The sequence below is a fragment of the Euprymna scolopes genome, chromosome 13, assembly GCF_053919585.1.
Source record: "Euprymna scolopes isolate OS-2025 chromosome 13, ASM5391958v1, whole genome shotgun sequence".
NCBI classification, from domain to species: Eukaryota; Metazoa; Mollusca; class Cephalopoda; order Sepiida; family Sepiolidae; genus Euprymna; species Euprymna scolopes.
This window is the reverse complement of record NC_136494.1, coordinates 44792104-44816964: the sequence shown is the minus strand read 5'-3', so window position 1 is coordinate 44816964 and position 24861 is coordinate 44792104. Positions and strand designations below refer to the sequence as shown.

The 24861-nt window shown below is 32.0% G+C and overlaps 1 protein-coding gene across 4 annotated transcripts in view; it reads left to right on the top strand.

The window, feature by feature from the left end:
• The window catches only part of LOC145292001 (ubiquitin carboxyl-terminal hydrolase 46-like), a 184516-nt gene that overhangs the window by 81503 nt on the left and 78152 nt on the right, over positions 1-24861 (top strand). For all 4 annotated transcript variants that reach the window (XM_080137982.1, XM_080137983.1, XM_080137980.1 and 1 more), the window contains exon 3: positions 5708-5927. In XM_080137982.1, coding sequence (XP_079994108.1) covers positions 5708-5927 — 220 coding nt within the window. The remainder of the gene's footprint in view (positions 1-5707; positions 5928-24861) is intronic.

The following is a 24861-nucleotide window of genomic DNA, read 5'->3' as shown; positions in this document are numbered from 1 at the left end:
AATTTTATGGATAACTTTTTGTATTCGAATATTAAATTCAGAAAAAATGTTTTGAAAATTTTTTTTTCAAGTTTTAAATTTTCTGTCCTAATTCATAAAAAATTCAGGATTACATTACAAATCATGTTTATTGGGAAGTTCCATGAATTAAAATATCAAACAAAATCCATTTCAAATAGGTTTCAAGATTGATTTGTGACAGATGTTTTCAGTTAAATTAAAAAAAAAAATGATAATTAGCATTCACCTACAATTTAATTGAAACATTGTTTTAAGTTATTAGCATTGTTGTGCCGATTTTATCCACATTAATTTATTATTGACAAGTGTTAAACTGAAATTTAAGATTTGTATCTTAATTTTCATGTTTACAAATTTTCTTACCACATGCTTTTTCTGCGTTTTAAATTTCAGATTCTATTATTTTTTTCTTTTCTACAATGTGAGAACTGACATCCACTTATTGCCACAATCATAAAAACTTCACTTTTTAACTAGCCTGGGTGCCCGATGTTGCCCAGGTGTTTTAGTTTGAAAAACATTTTTATCTTAAGAATATCCATTCTTTTTTTGTTTTGTATTTTTCTAATATTAATTTGATATTTTTTGCAATATTTAGTATGTTTTTGACAAACTGTTTCTCCTGAAGCAAAAATTCAAGAAACCTGGCCCTGTTAGTGGGGCATCAGAATATGCTGACTGCCTCCTCCTTCATGCAGAAAGTAAAACTCCCTCAATAGGGTTGGCTGTGGGTGGTGACCCGTGATGCCTCAGGATGGGATCCTAGTGGTTGAAAGACTTGGAGTTCAGTCTAGCATCCCCACTTCCCAACGCAACACATTGGCTAGATGGGTGGACGGAGCTGGTCATGTCAGCCCTTTTTCAGATCTACAAAATCTGAATTAGGACAATGGCTGTAGGTCCAACCTTGCTGTGAAAGGATGTATACCCCTTACACACCAATACATACATCCTTATACTAAACTCTCCCAAACCTCGAACAGAAATTAAGATTGGTTGCATCATAACGAAAGTAGATATCTATATCCCTAATCGTCTTAGATGTTCAGGTGTACTAGAAGGAAATTATGCAAAACTTGTGCAGGGGACAAATCTGACTATTAGGAAGCCACATACCAACGTTTGAAATGTATAAACTGTCAACAACATTCGGCTGTGAAGAATTGTAGAAATAAAAAAGTAATAAAAAGTAAATATACTCATAATATCTCCTTCCCAGAATCCCAAAATATTGTCAAGAATGCCCGTCCAGCCCCCCTTACTCAAGAGTAACTCGACCATTGCAAGCCACTTCCAATTCTGAATGCCAAAACTGTTACCTATGAATCCAAACAAACTCCTAACCTTCACATAACAACTTCAGACATCCACACAACAATCTAAACAATCTTCATCCCGAAATCCTAGCTACACAACAAAAAGATACTCAAGAGTAACAATTAATATCATCACAAGGCTCTCGAGTAGAAAAACTACTACAAAATACCCAAATCCTTTGAAATCAAGACCATTAAGATCTCTAAAAAAATAACAACCTTGCTGTATGGAAAATACAAACACACAGACAAAACCAGTATAAACAGTCCTCACCCAAATTTAAACATTACGAAAAGTCATATAGTCTAAATCCAGACATGGACGAGAAACAGAAATTATGAATGAAACGCCTCAGTTATAACAAGCATTACAAGCGTATTGCTGTATTTTCGTAGACATCGGCAATATTACATACCTAATGTGCTTCAATAAGTCATATCTTTTTTATTTGTGGGTCAATTTTTAAAAGAATTATATTGATGAAAAGAGAATAGAATAAGCATTTCAATAATGTTAGTTTATTTTTCTTTTATGCGTTCAATATTTTTATGCTCCAAGTTAAAAATGAAAAAACGGTAAAAAATTATGACAGCGAAAAGGGACAGTTTTTTCAATGTTTACATTTCATACATTACTCTTGAATACATATGCGCGGGGTTAAATTTGATTGGATATTGCTGAAATTTTACAGACTATATAAACAAAGAAGTCCATTTCTACTGGTGTTTGATTTTTATTTTTACAACCACAGGAAGCAAAGTTACGACCGAGCAAAGTTGATGAAGAATATTTCAAAATTGATGAGATAAAGCGGTATATATCATCCATTTTCATATAGATAATAGTTTCAGAATTATTTTCATATGTAAATATTTGATAATTATTAATTGTGCGTAAAATTTCTTTAAAATGTTATCTTTTATAGAAATTCAAATCGCTTAAAGGGAAACGATGACAGCATATTAACGAGTTTGTATTTTCTTAAAAATAGAAAACTTTTCTTTTTTCTGCTTTTAAAACGAAAGAAGAAAAAAAGTTTCATTTTTTTTTCTTCTGAGTGTGTTAATTTAAAAAAAATTATCAAGTTTTTCAAATTTGATTTCCAAACAATACTATTTTATTGTTTTTAACGCTTGTAGTACACATGTACTAAAAGCGGTCAAAAAACAGCAAAATGTACTAAGTACATGCGTTTGTTTTTTAATGGTAAAAAAAAACAAATATATAACAAACAAAAGGTACTTGTGCACTTATGCTACCATGCTGAAATAAGAACGTTATCATTTAGAAACGCATTCTTAATACAGTAAAAAATTATGACGGCAAAAAGGGACAGTTTTTTCAATGTTTACATTTCATACATTACTTTTGAATACATACGTGTGGGGTTAAATCTGATTGGATATGGCTGAAAATTTACAGGCTATATAAACAAAGAAGTCCATTTCTACTGGTGTTTGATTTTGATTTTTACGACCACAGGAAGCAAAGTTACGACTGAGCAAAGTTCACAAAGAATATTTCAAAATTGATAATAGTTTCAGAATTAGTTTCATGTATAATATGTAAATATTTGATAATTATTAATTGTGCTGAAATTTCTTTAAAATGTTATCTTATAAAAATTCAAATCGCTTAAAGGGAAACGATGACATATTAACGAGTTTGTATTCGCTTAAAAATAGATAACTGATTTTTTTCTGCTTTCAAAACGAAAGCAGAAAAAAGTTTCATTTTTTTATTCTGGGTTTGTCAATTTTTAAAAATTGTCAAATTTTTCAAATTTGATTTCCAAACAATACTATTTTGTTGTTTTTAACGCTTGTAGTACACATGTACTAAAAACGGTCAAAAAACAGCAAAATGTACTAAGTACATGCAATTGTTTTTTAGTGTTTAAAAAAACAAACAAACAAAAAAAAACAAATATATAACAAATAAAAGGTACTTGTGCACTTATGCTACCATGCTGAAATAAGAACGTTATCATTTAGAAACGCATTTTTAACATGGGGAAAGAAGGATGTTTTGTTAACTATTCTGTACTTCCACCTAACAATTAAATAAAATATATTGTGAAATTTGAATTTATTTTTAATTCATTGTCAAGACCATTTTTTCGAATCTGTAAAACAAGCCCGTTGTTTTTTAACTGAAGATATCTAAATAATAATAATAATTAGGCAGTTCGATAAAGAATTTCAATGCATTTTGTAAATTTTTACTTTGTTTCCACCTTAACATTTTTCTTTAAAATGACTATCTTTTAAGATTTTCGGGTATGCTGAAAACGAATATCGCATTTAAATTTTCTGCAAATAAGTAGCTTTCTGGATATTAAGCAATGTCATTTCTTATGTTATTGCTGGTGGCCATCTTGGTACGTGTGTTTGCGCATAGTTTCTCGGGGTTAGGTTTGCACGCTTGCACTTACCAAGATGGCCACCAGCGATAACATAAGAAATGACATTGCTTAATATCCAGAAAACTACTTATTTGCAGAAAATTTAAATGCAATATTTGTTTTCAGCATACCCTAAAACCTAAAAAGTAATTATTTTAAATATTAAGGTGGAAACAAGTTAAAAAAATTACAGTTTTATTTCTTTGTTTACATAGTTGAATTTTCAGTAAACCAACAGAATAGAAATGACAAAAATTACCATCAACTGGTGAATATATAGTTGTTGCTTATCAGGATTCCTGGTACTGTGAAAGCTACATCAAGGATTCGTGTAGAGTATGATTTATGGTTGCATCTCAGAAAATAGGGCTATATTTTGGACCAGATAGGGAGGATTTACAAAATTGAAAATTGGACTGGTCCCAAAATGCATAAATTCTGGTCGACTATGAGAATTTCCATCTTTTACAGAAATCCAAAATCTATATGAAAATTTTTTTCAATTTATTTCGGAGATTAATTCATATCTACTCAATTTTTTTTCTTTGAGGGAAGTAGTATACCGGCCATGAATGCTGTTTAGGCATTCTATGGCTACATCCAGATCAAGCTCTCCTTTGGTGAGGAGGCAGGAAAATGCCTGATCTCAATAAAGCTATATTTAAATACCACTATAATACTTAGTTTTGTTCATGAATAGACACCCACTGTATGATACCATGCGCCAGTTTAAAAAAAAATTGGAATTTGTACATCTGAATTTATAATTCATGGCTTATAGTAAAGAGATATCAAATTTGACTGCATAATCAGAAAGAGCACACATTTTTACATAAGAGTGCCAAGTTTCATGAGAATAGCTTAAAAAATAAATAAATGGTGATGAAATTATCAAATTTCTTAACTTGTTTAAGTCCATAATTTAGCCCACTTTTTCTAAAAATAATGTCCACGGAAAAGCCTAAATTTTGGCACTTAAAATTCTCATAACTTTTGAACTATGATGGTATTTGCATAATTCAAATGGTTTTAAGCATCTTTTACATAGCTCTTTTTATGCAAGTTGATAAAATAACAATTATCTGAAAAGAAAAAAATCAACTTGTAATGCTAGTTATACAACACGTATAGCACGATAAAAACCATAAAAAAAAACACAAACAAATCCGATAGAAGAAAAAATATTCAAAATCACAAGACTTTACACTAAATCAAGATGTAACATAGCACGGATGCATTTATGTAAATGTATAAGAAATGGCATCACTGGTGGAGGGAAAAAAGGACTAAAAGAAAGACAAAGATCTTGTAAGAGACAAGATAACATTTGAGATCTTGTGAGAGATGTGAAGAACATTCTAGATCATGTAGATGATGAGGAAATGTTGTTGTACAAAACAAAAAAGGAGGTCAGAGTTTATTTCTGTTCTTTGATTTGGTCTCCTTTACAACTGAAACTGCACACAACGTGTGTTGGTCCACGGACAACGTTACAAAGGGTCAAATGGAAACGTATCATAGCAAAACATAATACAATGGAATTGCCTTTATTTTCAGATTATGCAAATTATATACATGTACAAACCATATCTGGCATAGGATGACTCACTCCAGTTGAAACAACTCCTCTTCAAAAAGCTTATTTGATGATTTAATCTTTCTGCTTTTGTAATCTATAATAATATTGTAATAACAGAGGTTGATCAATGGATGGCCCGTCTATTTATGAGCTATTTTTAATCCTTTTCTGTAAACTTGCTTTCCCTTTCACAACTTAATGCACATGTTAGCTAATTAGTATTTTCAAACTTTACCAATAGTATTTTCATATTGGCAGTGTTTTTAGATTAGTTCTCTACCAAGGCTTGAGACTTAGGATTCCTACTTTTCCTCAAAGCACGTTTTTAAAAAATTCCACATTTTGAAATTTCCATTATTCATTAATGAAATTTGTTTTCTTTTCAGTTTGGAAATACATGTTACTGCAACTCTGTCTTGCAAGCACTCTACTTCTGCCGTCCGTTTCGAGAAAAAGTTCTACAATACAAGCAACAACAGAAGAATCAAAAGAAGGAAACGTTATTAACATGTCTTGCCGACCTTTTTTACAACATAGCCACACAGAAGAAAAAAGTTGGCACCATTGCTCCCAAGAAATTCATTACCAGATTACGGAAAGAGAACGGTAATTTATATTTAGTTGTTGTATTTACCTAAGAATTTTACTGTTTACAAACCAAATCTTGTTTCTTATAAACTGTAATATACATACATATGTATACTGCTTGCAAAGTTGTATATTTCTTTAGGTATACCAACTTCCTATAATATTTGTGAATCTTATTTTAATGAATTTTGGAGGTCAACCAAGACTTGTGAGCAATTCCAGGCAGGATTAGCTAATATCTTATATTGACTTATCTACTCTACTTCATTTTTAATTTGATTTATAAAATAAAACATTGGTTCACAGAGTGAATGGTATGGCTGATATTTGTTTTGAGTCATTCTTTTCATTTAAAAATGCTTAATGAATAATTTCATGAATAGTCATTAAAGGAAAGTAAAATAAAATTATTTTTTGTAATTTACCTTTTCTTGTTTTATTTGAATCATTAAATAAATTGAAGAAATCAAATTTCTATTATTTGCTAAATAAAATAAGCGTCTGTTTTCAAAACCTGACATTAACAAAGTTATTCCATCACAAACAAAAAAGTTGAAACTCTATTATGATACTCCAAAGTAATTTTCAGCACAAAAAATGTTCAGAGTATTGATATATAGATATAAATATAGATATATATGTATGTATCGTACAAGAGAAGTGCATATTTTAGCTTAATACCCGGAAAAATACTCATTTACAGAAAATTTAAATACAATATTCGTTTTCAGCACACTCAAAAAATTCTAGAAAACAAGTTTTTTAAGGTAGATTTTGTATTGACTACCAGGCCACAATAAATATTACACCTAAAAAAAAAAATCCCCCCTACACCCACCAAAAAAAAGTGGTCATAAAGTCGGTGCACATTTTAAATAAAGTTAATATAAAAAAGTGATTCCCCACTTTTTTAAACAATAATATGCAACCTTCTGCCAATCATGCCAAGCTCTAGCACTTATACCCAAAATGCTAACTAGCATAACAAAGAACAAAACTCAAAGGTACTTCAACATCTTTTTTCCCCCACTATCAAAAATAAGCAAATCAAGTAAGTGCAAGAAGGCAGTGGCAAGGGTCAATCAATTGGAAAGACCAGAGCTCGACAAACCATCTGAACATATGTATTTTTAGGACATAATAAACAGGAAATAAAGTGCTTGAGATCTTTGTACAAAAAGAGTATATCCTCTACGTAGCCCCGACATGATCAAAGCAAATTATGTCCCAATTTTGGACTCCGAGGTGGGTAGAGAGCATGGTTAATGAAAAATAAACCCCAAATGGCTGAAAAAAAAATAATTTCCCCTCAAAACCCTTAAAAGAAACCATTCCTCTGACTCTGACCTAGCTCAAATGAAGAAACAAAATCCCAAACTAGGAAAACCATATCATCTATAGGTGAAGGAAACTTCCCAATATTCCTAGTTATTGAGTTAATAAAAAATTATGAAATTGGAAACATGTCACCTTTTCTTATAGAAAAGATATTATCGACAAAAAGTAAATCAAAAATAATTAAAAAAAAAAAAAAAAAAAAAAAGACGGAAATCTAGTAGTCAAAGTAACTAATCTCTACTTAAAATGAAGAATTTCCATGAGTATAAGTGCAAAGTTTTTCTCTATGGAAGATTAAACACTTCAAAAGGAGCGATTTGAAGCTTTAAGCTATCATTAGCAACAGAGGAAGAAATAAAAACCGAATAGGAAAAACAAGGAGTAATCAACCACGTCCATATCAGCGTAAAAGGACATAATAAAATAATAACCAACAATACCCAAAGAAATCAACATGGCTACTTAAACATAAAAGTAGACCAATGCGTTCCAGCTCCGTTAAGGTGTTTCGACTGCCAAAAATATGGACATCATAAAGAAGTCTGTAAAGGAAAAAGAATATCTGGAAAATGTGGCAACAGAGAGCCTGACCACACCGAAGAAGAATGTATAAATGAGGTGAAATGCGTTAACTGCAAAGATCACCCGGTCTTCTCTAAAATATGTACAACATATAAAAAAGAAAAAGAAATAAAGGAAGTAAAGTATAACAGGAACAAAAAAAAAACAAAAATAGTTGATACATACTTGAAAGACAACATATACGCTGAGACAACAACAAAGACAACTAAACCATGCGAATATAATGAAATATAAGGAACTGATAAACAAACTGATGAACATTAAAGGATTGCCAGAATTTCAAAATAGTCTAAAAGAAAAATGCTCAAATCTGGAAAACAAAACAATAGAAATAACAAATCCAAAAAAGAAAAGTAAGATTCCATCTACAACAGAAACAGTAAAAAAAAAATATCACAGAAACCAAAAAAATAACCACCAGAAATTAATAAAAAAAATATAAGCAATGATGAAAGAACACTCCAGAAAAGAAGAAAACCAAATAGTAGACATTCAAAATAAATTCCAAATTCTAGAATAAATAGAAACCGAAAACACCCTGGATAAAAACAAACAAAAAACACAAGTAATCAAGATGGAAAAATGAACAAGAACCCAAAACAGCAACATCCCAAGCAAGATCCAGATCGATATCCAGATCCAAACAAAAAAAAAAAAAAGAAAAAACTCTGCAAAACACTTCACAAAAGACACAAACTCTGACAAAAGACAAAACATTTACCTCTAAAGAGATGAAAATAGAGGAAAAGTAAATAACTTTATGGATAAAAATAAAACACAATAAACCATCCAATGGAATTGTCGTGGAATAAGCTCTAATTATAACGAACTTCTTATACTCATTTCACTCTTCAACCCAGCCATTGTCTGCTTACAAGAAACCTCCCTACAAAACAACCATTTCAAAACACCAAACTATGAACAATACAACTATTTCCATAATTAGCCTTCGTACTAATGGAGGCACCTCAATTCTTGTGAGGAATGACATACCTAAAAGTAATTTCTCTGTCAAAACAAATCTCTAAGCAATCACAACTCAAGTCACATTAAACAAAACAATCACAATCTGCTCAATATATCTCCCCCTCATGAACCAATGAATTAAAATGAACTAGAAAATTTAATAAAACAACTACCTTCACTGTTTATCCTCCTAGGAGACTTTAACTAGCACATTACGTTTATGGGGAAGTAAAGTCACGAACTCAAAAGGAAATAAAATTGAACAACTAATTAACAAAAATGACTTATGCCTCCTCAATCAAAAAAGTCCCACATACTAAAATCCAACAAACTGATCAGCTGGTGCCATTGATCTTTCCATCTGCGATCCATCAAGCTTCTTAGATTATACATGGAGCACCTATGAAGAGCCATGTGGAAGTGATCACTACCCTCTAATAATCAATTACAAAAGAAAAAATAACATGGTTCAATCCAGAATGTAAAAAGGCTATCAAACAGAGAAAGGCAACTTTTAAAAAATTTAAAAAACAATCAACAACTTAATAGAATACAAGCAATCAACAACTTAATAGAATACAAGCAATCAACAACTTAATAGAATACAAGCAATCAACAACTTAATAGAATACAAGCAATCAACAACTTAATAGAATACAAAAACCAAAGAGTTAAAACACAAAAAACAATTAAAGAATCTGCTGGCAACAATTTGTCAACAAAATCAACACCACCACTAAACCCAACACCATCTGAAAAATAATTAGGAAAATATAATCGGTTGAAAATATATAGGTTGTTTAGTTACATTCAATTTAGCTTAAATTTATGGTTTTTGAAAAAATGACAATTGCAGACTTTCTTTTTGGTGCCAATGTATATAGTATGTATATTGTTCGATATATATTTCACTTGTATATAGTATTTATATTGTTCGATATAAATTTCACTTGTGTTTAGTATTTATATTGTTCGATATATATTTCATTTGTGTTTAGTATGTATATTGTTCGATATATATTTCACTTGTGTTTAATATGTATATTGTTCGATATATATTTCACTTGTGTTTAGTATTTATATTGTTCGATATAAATTTCACTTGTGTTTAGTATTTATATTGTTCGATATAAATTTCACTTGTGTTTAGTATGTATATTGTTCGATATATATTTCACTTGTGTTTAGTATGTATATTGTTCGATATATATTTCACTTGTGTTTAGTATGTATATTGTTCGATATAAATTTCACTTGTGTTTAGTATTTATATTGTTCGATATAAATTTCACTTGTGTTTAGTATTTATATTGTTCGATATATATTTCACTTGTATATAGTATGTATATTGTTCGATATAAATTTCACTTGTGTTTAGTATGTATATTGTTTGATATAAATTTAACTTGTATATAGTATGTATATTGTTCGATATAAATTTCAATTGTATATAGTATGCATATTGTTCAATATATATTTCACTTGTGTTTAGTATGTATATTGTTCGATATATATTTCATTTGTGTTTAGTATTTATATTGCTCGATATATATTTCACTTATATATAGTATTTATATTGTTCGATATATATTTCACTTGTATATAGTATTTATATTGTTCGATATATATTTCACTTATATATAGTATTTATATTGTTCGATATATATTACACTTGTGTTTAGTATGTATATTGTTCGATATATATTTCACTTGTGTTTAGTATGTATATTGTTCGATATATATTTCACTTGTGTTTAGTATGTATATTGTTCGATACATATTTCACTTGTGTTTAGTATGTATATTGTTCGATATATATTTCACTTGTATATAGTATGTATATTGTTCGATATATATTTCACTTGTGTTTAGTATGTATATTGTTCGATATATATTTCACTTGTGTTTAGTATTTATATTGCTCGATATAAATTTCACTTGTATATAGTATGTATATTGTTCGATATAAATTTCACTTGTGTTTAGTATGTATATTGTTCGATATATATTTCACTTGTATATAGTATGTATATTGTTCGATATATATTTCACTTGTGTTTAGTATGTATATTGTTCGATATATATTTCACTTGTGTTTAGTATTTATATTGTTCGATATATATTTCACTTGTGTTTAGTATGTATATTGTTCGATATATATTTCACTTGTATATAGTATTTATATTGTTCGATATATATTTCACCTGTATATAGTATGTATATTGTTCAATATATATTTCACTTGTGTTTAGTATTTATATTGTTCTATATATATTTCACTTGTGTTTAGTATGTATATTGTTCGATATAAATTTCACTTGTGTTTAGTATGTATATTGTTCGATATAAATTTCACTTGTGTTTAGTATTTATATTGTTCTGATATATATTTCACTTGTGTTTAGTATTTATATTGTTCGATATATATTTCACTTGTGTTTAGTATGTATATTGTTCGATATATATTTCACTTGTATATAGTATTTATATTGTTCGATATATATTTCACCTGTATATAGTATTTATATTGTTCGATATATATTTCACCTGTATATAGTATGTATATTGTTCGATATAAAGTTCACTTGTGTTTAGTATGTATATTGTTCGATATATATTTCACTTGTGTTTAGTATTTATATTGTTCGATATATATTTCACTTGTGTTTAGTATTTATATTGTTCGATATATATTTCACTTGTGTTTAGTATGTATATTGTTCGATATATATTTCACTTGTATATAGTATTTATATTGTTCGATATATATTTCACCTGTATATAGTATTTATATTGTTCGATATATATTACACTTGTGTTTAGTATGTATATTGTTCGATATATATTTCACTTGTATATAGTATTTATATTGTTCGATATATATTTCACCTGCATATAGTATTTATATTGTTCGATATATATTACACTTGTGTTTAGTATGTATATTGTTCGATATATATTTCACTTGTGTTTAGTATTTATATTGTTCGATATATATTTCACTTGTGTTTAGTATTTATATTGTTCGATATATATTTCACTTGTGTTTACTATTTATATTGTTCGATATATATTACACTTGTGTTTAGTATGTATATTGTTCGATATATATTTCACTTGTATATAGTATTTATATTGTTCGATATATATTTCACCTGCATATAGTATTTATATTGTTCGATATATATTACACTTGTGTTTAGTATGTATATTGTTCGATATATATTTCACTTGTGTTTAGTATTTATATTGTTCGATATATATTTCACTTGTGTTTAGTATTTATATTGTTCGATATATATTTCACTTGTGTTTACTATTTATATTGTTCGATATATATTACACTTGTTTTAGTATGTATATTGTTCAATATATATTTCACTTGTGTTTAGTATTTATATTGTTCGATATATATTTCACTTGTTTGGTATGACATGTCATTGCTGTGCTGTTGTCAAGTAGAACACAGTTCTGACAACTGACAACACTGGAAGCTGCATCTTCTGGCTGAAAGCAACCTCTTTGGAGTATACAGTCACCCTTCGCATCACCAACTATGCCTTATCAGTTATACTGCTGATGGCTTAGTCTCTCACACGTAGTCTACAGGAAGGCAGCACAGTAACAGACGAAGCACCTAATATTGCAGAAGCGATGCAAGTGGGAAAAGGTTCAAAAGTTCCGTGGCGATGGAGCAAGAGGGATGGTGGCAGGTGTGAGAAACTTGGAGGCCATTAATTTAACCTCCCTCTGCTCACAGGCAAGTCATGTGATGGTCGCAGGAATTACTAAAATGGTGACAGTATTCTGAGATAACTGCATAAGTGACCAAGCAGCCCTATTTAGGAACCACACCGCTTGAGCATTTGTTTGCTAGAAAAGGTGAGGAAAACAAATGCTTGCCAAAACCCAGATCTGACTGCGAAACTATGGACAGTGGATCTCCATACTAGCAGTTGACATACTAGAATACAAAACAAAAATGTTCCAGGTGGCAATTTTGAAATTGCTAGACTCGGATACTAATGATAAGACCTATAAATATCAGCATTTATTGACCTGGAGCTGGACAATATCAATGCAGATATTGCAGTGCTCCAAAAAGTAAGATTCAGTGGAGAGGGCCAACTAAAGGAGCAAAGAACACTTTCTAAGTGAGATGCCCCGAGGGTCAGTTGAAGAGTCGGTGTAGCGTTTGTCATAAAAAACGAGCTGGCAAACGAATTCACTGAAGCACCAAGAGGTATCTCTGAAAAACTCATGACCCTGAAGATCTGTATGGCTTAGAACTGCCATATCACTATCATTAACATATATGCTCTAACAATGACACACCCCAAGGAAGAAAAGGAAGCATTCTATCCCCAACTGCATGGAATAATTGCAGATGTCACTGCAGCAGACAAATTGATCTTGCTCAGGAACTTTAATGCCAGAGTGGGAAGTGATCACAGCATATGGAGCCCCCACACTTGGCAAATTTGGCAAAGGTCAACAAAATTCAAACAATGAACTGTTGACTTACCTGTGCTCAGAAGTTGAATTGGCTATCATAAACACTTATTTCATGCAGTCAAATAACCACTACTTCTTATGGATACACCCAGATCAAAATGACCTCATCTGATGCACTACATTATTGTTGGACGCAAAGACCTATAGATGTAAAACACAGGAGCAATGAGGGACCTTGATTGTTACACTGACCACTACCTCATATGCTGTTCCTTTAAGTTTGACATTAAGCCAATGTATCGCAGAAGAAAAACCCTATGTAAAAGAAAGTTGAACAGAAATCACACAGCTGAAAGATGAAAAATGTTGGAGGAAACTGGAAGAAACTATGACCGCAGCACTAACAACATGCATGGAAAAGGAAGAATCCCCTGAAAAAATGTGGAGAGCAAAGCAACTGAGGCAGCTGTAGAAGTATTTGACTCTACCAAAAGTCCAAATGCTGATTAGTTCAGTGAGAACGACCATGAAATCAGAAAGCACATTGATGAAAAAAATCATGTACTTAATGCAAGCTAAGTAACCCAACCTCAGCTTACAAAGAGAAATTAAAAAAAGCAGAATCTTAGCCTCAGAAAAATCTCCAAGAAATGGAAAATGACTGGTGGCTTCAAAAGGCTCTAGAAATGCAGAAAATGGCAGATGTAAATAATTCTGCTGGTTTCTTCAGGTCCCTGAAAGAAGTATATGGATCTAAGGCCCAAATGAGCAATACCCGACTGTCAGCCAATAGATCCAGAAACAGATGACCCAACAGTGGAGAGAATATTTTGATGGATGTCAACTATGAAGAAAGACACATTAAACCACTTTACTGCCCTCCCTGTTTGTTTATGAGAGAAGTAGTTAACCAAAAATAGACATCTTTTTTTATCTACTGACACCAATAATACAATAATTTGCAACACTGTAAACAAACTAGAAATTTCAATAATACAAACATTAAAAACAGAAGAAAAAAGTTGGCACCATTGCTCCCAAGAAATTCATTACCAGATTACGGAAAGAGAACGGTAACTTATATTTAGTTGTTGTATTTACCTAAGAATTTTACTGCTAGTATTTTTTATCGGTGTAAGTGATTTTTTGGAATTTATATGTATTTGTTATATTCGAAGTAAGTTTCAGTGAAGCACCAAGAGGTATCTCAAAAATACAGACAATTACTAAGTTAATATTTGTTGGTTTTCTTTTTTAAAGAAAACCGATTTAAAAAGCAAATATTGCATCTTTAGCTATTAAACCTGTTATTTTAAAATTTGGTCATAGCTCCTTTTATTGAAAAAACATTAGGGTTTAAATTACATTTTTCAAGTAGTTATAAGCTTTGAAAGATAGTCTAATTATTCAAGCTTTATCACGCATTTTAATGGCGATTTCTGACACTACTACCTCTTGACCTTTCGTGATCTCACTTCCTGGCTACAAAAACCCTAAACAATAAAAAAATAAATGCGTGAATCCTACCGAAAATAATTAAATAAATCACGACCATAACGCAACCTTCAACCTATCATCTTAACTCATGCTGACGTCTATATCTCGATTAGCCATCTCGTAATTCTGGGGTTTTTTTTTTGCTTTTTATTATTATTTATATATTCTTCTCCATTTACTTACAATCAACTCAACCAATTTAGACAAAATTGCAAAACAGTAACAAATACAACAGTTAAATTTGTTAGGTGTTTAGAAACATGGAAACATTTTTCACTATTGTTTCTTAGCTAAAACAACGAATTAATAACTCGTTTGCATTAAACAACTTTCGTACATAACATCTACAATGCAATCAACATCAACACAGTCCATTAATGTCCTCTGCAAAACAACAAAAAAAATGCACTTACAAAAGTCTTATAAAAGAGAAAAAAAAAGTCCAATCTAATACAGTCAATTTCAAAAGACAGTTAATGCATACTCTTTCTTTCTCTCCTTCTCTTCTTTTTTCTATCCACTGTTCTCCTACGGCAGATCAATCCCCACTTTTTTTTCTTTTATAATTGAAATCCAATTCAACCACATTTTAAAAAAAAAAAGTTTTTTTGTTTTTTTTTCTTACAAACATATGAACAACATTTCATTTTTTTTTTCTTACTTTCAACATTTTTTTTTAAAGTCTATTCATTCTCTTTTTCTGTTGCTTTCCACACAATTCCCTTGTTTCACTTACCCAGACGATATTATGCATATTTAGCCATTTATTTTGTGTATGTTTTTAACTGTGTATGTTTTTAACTGTGTATGTTTTCCTTTATTTCATTCTTACCCAAATACATTGTTTTTTTTCTCACTAAATGTTTTTTCCCTCTTCGCTTTCCATTATTAAAATCATTCATATTTCTTTGTATAAAACTGTTTTCTATCTTTTTATAATTTTTTTTCTTTGTTTGTATGAGTGTGTGCTTGCCATTCTTCATGTGTATGTAAGTGTTTTTTCTTGTTTTTTTTTTTCTTACTGTTTTCTCGTGTCTATCGACATAGCATGTGTTCTTCTTTTTCTTTTTAAATCTTTCAATCGTTGTGCTTTATGCTGTTTTTCATATTTTTTTTATGTTTGTTCTTCTCTCATATTGTTCTGTAGTAACCGGGTCTCTTCGTGGCTTGTTGTCACGAAATGCACCAGTGTTATCAGGCTTATCTATTTAGTTGTGTGTTCTCTAGCTTTATATTTAACTTCTTTATCTAACAGTCTTGTTTAACTCTCTTTGCAGTCTTCTTTATCAGGCCTGTGATCTTCTAGTTAACATCTATTTTAATGTCGTACTCGTCTAGTCTCTGGATGTGTGTGTGTGTATCAGAACATATAATACAAATATACATGGTGACATACCTGTCTTTTGCTGCTCCTCTTGCAAGCATTTATATTTACTCTCTATCGCCCCCACAACAGCGGAGTTTCTATCTTTCAAAGCATATCTGAGAAAATTGACCAAGTCCTATCTGCTTATCCTTCAGCTAACATTCACGTATGTGGTGACTTCAATGTTCACAACGTCGAATGGTTGACCCACTCAAACAAGACCGATGATGAGGGGAGGTTCTGTCATGATTTCTCCATTGCCTATGACCTCACTCAGATTGTTCAGGAACCCACCCGTGTGCCCGACAATGACGTCCAGTATGCTAGCCTACTAGACCTTTTTCTCACAACTTGCCCTGAACTATGTTCAGTTTCTGTTCTGTCGCCTCTTGGATCTTCCGACCACTCTGTTTTATCAATTAAGATAAAAATGAAATGTAATAAGTCCTCAGACGTACCTCTCCATCGTACAGTATATCGATACACTAAGGCTGACTGGGATAGCTTCCGTACATTTATATCTGATCTACCTCTGCATTCCATGTTTAAAAAGGATGTGTCCTCTATAGTATTAGACCTGACTGAATGGTTAATTGTAGGTATTGACCATTTCATACCCTCTAAAAAGTTTCAGCAAAAACCTAACAGCCAGCCATGGTTCTCTCCAGAATGTGCTGCTGCCATTGCGCACAGAAATCACTTTTTCCACTGTTTCCAATGTAATAGATGTATGAAAACTAAAGCCGCTTTCAGGACTGCCAGCAACCATTGTAAGAAAGTAATAAGAAACGCAAGAGAGTTGTATGCTCAATCTGTTAAGTCCAAAGTAGCTGAGCAGCGGCTTGGTTCCCACCAGTTTTGGCAAATAGCAAACAGAATCCTGAACAGAAGCGTGCGCTCCATCCCAACTATTATCAATGGACCTGAGGTAATCTCGTCAGCATCAGACAAAGCCAAACTCTTTGTCAAGAACTTTGCAGCTAATTCTACCCTTTGCGACTGAGGCCGCCAACCCCCAATATTTCCTCCTGTATCAGAAAACACGCTATGTGATATATGTATATCTGTACGTGATGTTGCCAAGCTAATCAAAAACCTTGATTCCAGTAAAGCAACTGGCCCTGACGGTATTCCAATTATAGTACTCAAAAAACTTCAACCTGAACTAGCGCCCATACTTACAAAACTGTTTAAACGTTGTCTTAAGGAGAATAGTTTCCCATCTCCCTGGAAAATCTCATCAGTATGCCCTGTATTTAAGAATTCAGGTGATCGCTCATCCCCCTCTCAGTACAGGCCAATAAGTCTCCTGTGCGTCATGAGTAAGTTGCTAGAATCTGTGTTAAATACAGAAGTAATCAACCATCTCAACAAAAATAACTTTCTTAGTGACACTCAATATGGTTTCCGTTCTGCTAGATCTACAGCAGATGTGCTTACAGTTATATCGCATAGGATTAGCAAATCTCGACGGTGGCAATCTTTCTAGGGCAATTGCTCTTGACATATCTAAAGCCTTTGATAGGGTATGGCATAAAGGTTTACTTCATAAGATCGCTAGTTATGGTATAGCTGGAAATGTCTTCTCAATTATTAAATCATTTCTTTCTGATAGGTTCATAAGAGTAGTAGTTGAGGGGCAAAAATCAGAAGCTCACAGTATTAATGCCGGTGTCCCTCAGGGGTCCATCCTGGGCCCAACTCTTTTCCTGATCTACATTAATGATCTTCCATATCACATCCTTACATCATTTGTAGACATTTATGCTGACGACACTACCATTTATGGTTGCACATCTAAGACAGTAAACGACCAAGTTCTCTCCAATTCTCTCTCCTCTGATCTTGAGCACGTAGTACAATGGGAAAAGGAGTGGCTGGTTACTTTTAATGCATCTAAAACCAAGCTTCTCTCTTTACATCATCAACATTCTAATCCACATTTGGCATCAATTGAAATGAATGGCTCTCGTCTTCAGGAGGCCTCAAGTTTTGACAAGCTTCTGGGCTTGACCATTACTCCTGATCTTAAATTGAACACGTACATCAAATCTGTTGCCAAGGCCGCTGGAAAAATGGTGGGATCTTTCTATCGATCCGGTAAATATCTCACTGCTGATGCTATTCTCTATCTATATAAGAGCCAGGTACGTCCAAAGATGGAATACTGTTGCCACATCTGGGCAGGAGCTGCTAGAAAGGACTTGTCCTGCCTTGATAGAGTTCAAAATAGACTTCGTAGCCTCGTAGGAGATATCCTTTTCTCTTCGCTGCAACCTCTATCTCACAGAAGAGATGTTGTGAGTTTGTCTCTGATGTATCGTTATTTTCATGGAAAGTGTTCGACTGAGCTTCAATCTATGGTCCCCCCTCGCCAAACTTTCACAAGAAACACTCGCCTAGCTGTAAACACTATCAATAATTTCCCCCACTCTTTATCTGTGCCTAAACCTAAACATAGATTCCATGAACAAAGCTTCTTTCTTAGAACTGCACGCCTGTGGAATTGTCTTCCGTTTTCCTGCTTTCCGGCTGACTACAATATGGTTGTGTTCAAGTCTAAAGTAAAGAAATTCTTGATGAGCCGTTCCATATAAGTTATCAAATTTACCAAATTTTCATTACTAATGATTACTATATTGTCCAATTGCTACTGTACACTCTTTAACCCTTATCCTTGAGTGGCCTCTGGGCCTTGATAATGTGGTGATGCCTATGTAAAAAAAAAAAAAAAAATCATCTCGAGGGAGTTGTTCTGTTACAATCAAAGATGCATGCAAGACAGGATCCAAAGGCGAATGGTTTTTTTATATATATATACTAGCTGTACCCTGCCACGCGTTGCTGTGGCTCAAATTGCGCAATGGAAAAAGTTCCAACATGAGAAAAAGCATGTTTCTTATAGGTTTAATTTTCCATTTTGCATGGGTACACCGTTTTTGTTGTTCCATTTTCTTAGCTGATATAGAGATTTTCCGGTGTGGTGACTCTTGAATATGTAATATATATTGTCCATGTGAAAAAACAGTCAGTGTGTAACTGTAAGGCCCACAATTGTAAAGATTGTTCCCTGTGCTTTGTTGATGGTTATTGCAAATGACAATAAAATTGGAAAGTTCAATTTCCTAAAGTGTAATGATGTATCCGGTGGAATCATAGGAATGCATGGAATGAAGATATATTCATCTGTGAAAGGTCCTGTTAAGATTGTTGTTTCTATGATATTGTTTGTTAATTTTTTTTTACTGCAAGCTATGTGCCATTGCAAAGCTTGGATTGGTTTATATTTCACAACATGATAATTAGTACACCAAATTTCAGTTGCAATACATGCGGTGGCATCCCTGGCAAATATAGCTGTTGGATAATTAACCACTTTATCTGCTTTCACAACAGTGTCGATGGATTTGTATTTGATACCTCACTTGGAATTTTACATTGAATAATAGCGTTAAGTTCATGGGCATCTTTGTATTGACCTGCAAGAATAGCTCATTCACTCAGTCAAATGGAATTCTTATAATTTGAATATCTGCAAAAACATTTTAAACTAACTATTCTTTTGATGAAATAAAATTACAGAAGTTAAAAGTCAAAGAGTTTTGCCCTTAACTCTGATCAGCTGGCACTTTTTCATACCCAATTTTCCACAAGTGATGCAAAAGTTTTTGTGCGGATCGAACAGTCGGCAACTGGACATGCATATTTTGAGTTAAGTTTAATAGCTTCACATGGAACAAAAAAGTAGAGTATTTGAGGCAAGCATTTATTTCATCTGCTGGTGTTGATTGAAGAATAACAGGTAACATTTGTCTGAAATCTCCTGCAAGCAATATTACTGCATTCCCAAATGGTCTGACATTGCCTTGCAAATCTTGCAAGGATCGACCAAGAGCCTCAAGTGATTTTTTGCGTACCATTGTGCATTCATCCTAAACAATAAGTTTGCATTTCTGCAATATTTTTCCCCATATTGGATGTTTTTGAGATGTCGAAGATGAGATTTTTTAAAAATTGAATGTTTTAAAGTAGAATAAATAATTCTTCTACTTGGCAAGCAAGGTCGCAGGTATTCCTCATACAGCAAGGGCTAAGGCTATGTCAGTTTGTTACCAAATGGCTGCCAAAATCAATTTAATTAGAAAGGTTTTACCAGTTACTTCTGGTGCTGTTCAAGGTAGCAGTAATTTCCAAATAACTTCTATTCTCACAGTCAGTAAATTAGGTGAGTAAAATAGGATTTATCCATGTTTTGACAATGCCTTATTCACTGTAATTAATTTAGGAGACTAAAATAGGATGAGGGATTAGAGATGGACAGATAGAGAGGAAGATATATAGATAGAAAAGAGAAAGTTAGAGGAAAATAGAGAAAGAGAAGGAGATAGAGAGATAAAGGGATTGATAGATAAACAGAGAGAGGGGGAGAGTTAGAAACAGAGAGGGATGAGACAGAGGAAAGGAGAGAGATAGAGGGAGTTAGAGAAAGGGGCTCAAAGAGAGATGGAGAGGGTGATATAGAGAGAAATATAGATTGAGAGAGGGAAAGGGATAGATGGATAGAGAGAGATATTAAGAGAGGAAGAGAGAGGGGGAGAGAAACAGAAAGTGAACTACACTTCACCGTTTATTTCCTCGTTCAGTAGAGAAGAAATCTTTCGAGACTGAGGCAATTTTAATGATTTATTATTATCCAGAGTACCCCTTTTTTTTTGGGGGGGGGCTAGATTTTCATCACATTAGAAACCGACTGGGTTATCTGTACTTTCATTTAACAAATTAATAAAAGAAAAACGGGTTTGTATTACTGTACACATAGATTCGAAAAAGTTGTCAAAAAACAAATATATAACAAATAAATGTTATCAAAAGCAAGATAAATTACTTTTCTGCCAAACTGGATATATGTTTTGTGTTTTTATTCAATGTAACATATTTATTCAGCTCGAAAACCATACAGTGTTTACCGATGTATTGGAACATTCAAGATGGCGTCTTTAACACGGTAAGTTTGGGAAAAGGTGTTATAAATAAAAAACCAGATAAAATACTGTTAAAAACTCGCTCAATATATGTTACCGTGACATATGTTTACATATATTCGGCGGGTTTTTAATAGTATTTTGTGTAGTTTTTTATTTATAACACCTTTTCCCAAACTTACGGTGTTAAAGAGGGTGTGAGACGCCATCTTGAATTTTTGAATACATCGGTAAACACTATGTTTTTCGAGCTGAATAAATATGTTACATTGAATAAAAACACAAAAAATATATCCAGTTTGGCAGAAAAGTAACTTATCTTGCCTTTGATAACATTTATTTGTTATATATTTGTTTTTTGACAACTTTTTCGAATCTGTGTACAGTAATACAAACCCAGAAAAACATATTGTAAAATTTGAATTTAACATGAAAATACTATTTTAAAAAATAGCACGATAACATAAGTGCATGTGCCACTTTAGGTACTCCTTGGGCGTTGAGTTCCATGGCGACCAGCATAATTATTTAATGGTCGCTCCCTTAGACCCCCCCCCCTAGTCAAGGCTAATGCATGCGCACGTAACATTTTTTTTATTTACTGACGTTGGCTTAGTAACTAAACGATTTATTGATAATTTCGTAACCCTTAAACGCATGCCGGAAGATTTAAATTGGTTCATTATTGTTGTAATGGAAAAAAAAAGTTTCATTTAACACAAAACCAAAAACACATATTAATGATAAATGATTTATTATTGTATTCATTGTGAAGCGAGGGGTTTGTATTACTGTACACATAGATTCGAAAAAGTTGTCAAAAAACAAATATATAACAAATAAATGTTATCAAAGGCAAGATAAGTTACTTTTCTACCTAACTGGATATATTTTTTGTGTTTTTATTCAATGTAACATATTTATTCAGCTCGAAAAACATACAGTGTTTACAGATGTATTCGAAAATTCAAGATGGCGTCTTATTCTCTCTTTAACACGGTAAGTGTGGGAAAAGATTTTATAAATAAAAAAACCGGATAAAATACAAGTGTTAATTTTTTTTATTCATTTATTTTATACTAGCATTTCAGCCCGGCGTTGCCTGGGTGTTTGGAGGTGTGTGTTGAGCAAAAAAAAAAAAGTAGTAGTAGGAAGGCAGGCTTTAACCGGTACCGCGAAAGAGGAAAAGAACAGGAAAAAAGATGTGACGTCTTTGCTGTTACGACCACCGGCAAACCGGAAGTGACGTAGGTTTAAATTAAGGCTAGTCAATTGAAAAGTGCGGATGACTTTTGAAAATATCAGCAAAAAAAGCGACCCCTCCCTGTTAAAAAGTGTTTAAGGTGAAGAAATTTTTTTATAGCCAATTTTTCGGTATTTGTCGTCTGAAGAGTCGACCTTCAAAACGATACTGATCTTGTGAAAATCCGTTGCCTCTGTTGAAAGTTTTAGGCAGACATGCAAGCATATATACATACATTTATTATATATTGGTAACTAAAAATTTTCGACCCAAACTGATTAAAAAGCTTGCCCTAGATCTGAATACTCTTTATGTAAAATTTCAAATGTTTAGACTAGAAATTGTCTGAGTAATTTGGTAGAGACTGCAGAGGTCAAATTTTTTTTTAACTTCAACCTCTATTATGACCCCTTAAAATTTATTGTTTTGAGCTCAAATCAAGTAAAATTAGATCCATGTTCAAGGCACCCATATCTAAAATTTCAAGTGTTTAGACCCAAAATTGGCAGAGGAGTTTGGAGTTCTCAAAAGTCAAATCATTGAACTTTTACCCCTTATTTACCCATATATTATTTTTACCTTTATTTTACCCCAGCCCAATTTCTGGTCGAAAACGGATTACAAAGATTTTTCCAAATCTCAGTACCCTGTATATCAAATTTTGAGTCTGTAAACTTAAAACTGACAGTTATTGTGTAAGGAAATGTACACACACAGACACACACACAAACACATTCACTTTTATAGATAGATATATAGATAGACTGTTGAGTTTTGTCAGCTATTTTTTTTTTTTTCCTACTAAAAATGGCCAAAGACTGCAGGTGAGGAATCCTATTCCAAGATGTAGCATTGACTCTCAAATCCCATTTATTTACTGATTATCGCTGTAAGCACAATAAATATTGGAAAATTCACTTGTTTATTTTTTAATTACACTTATTTTCACACCTATTCAGTAAACGTCTATGATCCCTCTCAGAGAGTTTACAGTTTTGGACTATTTTTATTTTATTTCTGTAGTGCAGCACTGGTCTTCCTGTTGTCTGATAACCGTGTTGGGGCACCACTACCGAGAGACATGTCTCTTGCCGGTGGTGTCCCAACGCAGTCATCTCGATTGTGGTGATTGAGGTCTTTCGGTGAAGGTGGTTGGGTCAACTATTTTCAATCATTTTTGGCTTTGTTTTAAAAGTAAATCTTTAGTTGTTTCACAATTTTAGATCAATTCCAAGTAAAACATTTGAAACAATATGATAAGTACTTGTGTAATATACTCCTTTCTTGATAAGTGTAATTTCATTTACATTAATTAGATGCAGACATTATAGTAGTTTATAAATGTAAAAAAAAAAAAAAAGTAACAAATCTCTATTTACAAATTTTTAAAGAATTTGTAATTGTATCAAAATCAGGAATTTAGAAGAGAATCTGTAATTGTATCGAAATTGGAAAAAATTTTGGAACCATCGCATCACTAGTTGAGACTTCTCATATAAATACCGATAATGTCACTTATATACATATATAATATAAATATTTCTATGTGCTAGAACGTTTTCATCTTAAATTCTACACAATTATGCAGAATGTAGAAACTATACATAAATAGAATTCGGTGTAATATGGAAATGAAACCAATCATATAAGAGACCATGAAAAATTAATAATTAATTAATGCTCGGTTTTCAAAGAAATATGAAGATTAGTTAACCTTCATATCGTCTCTTACATATCCATGACTGACTATATTAAGAAGTTTGTTTTAATCATTTTTTTAAAAGAAAAAGTAGATTTTTAATATCAATGTCAGCAAAAAAAACTCAACTTTATAGGCATATATATAATAATTACTACTACTGAAACTGCCCAACTAAAATTAAGAAGGCCCATAAAGCACTTCTGTTAAGCGTTGATATTATGCTGAACAAAGATGGCAGCTTTTTTCAGATCAGATCCTGAGTGTAATTGGCTGTAACCAAGATGGCAGCCAAGAATCAAATGTGGTCCGTGACGTAGTTAACGGCCAACTGATTAAATCCAAAATTCGACAATTTTTATAGTAACTTTGGAAGGTTTTCATTGGTTGTTTAGTACAGCCGGTGGTTATAAAAACGATTGGCGAATTCATTGGTCTTACCCCCTACTGAGTCAAAACAGTTTACACAACCCCTTTTTTGATATAATGAAATCCTTTCGGATTCAATTTTGGTTTGACTTGAGAAAAGGAAAGAAAAATAAAATAAACAAATAAATGAACAAATAAAAATAAACTAATAAAATAATTGTTTTTTTTTATTTTGGGGGAATTTGTCTTTATTCTCATTGGTCAAAGGGAATTGTTAATATAGTGGTATAATGTGTGCAAAAAGAAGCCATTTTTTATTTTTTTTTTATATATATCACTTTTTTTTTTTTTTTTTTGATACATATAAAAATAAATACTTTTCAAATACATATAAACATATGCACAAAAATTCACAAATATACTTTTTTGTGTGTTTTGTTTTTAACAAATGTTTG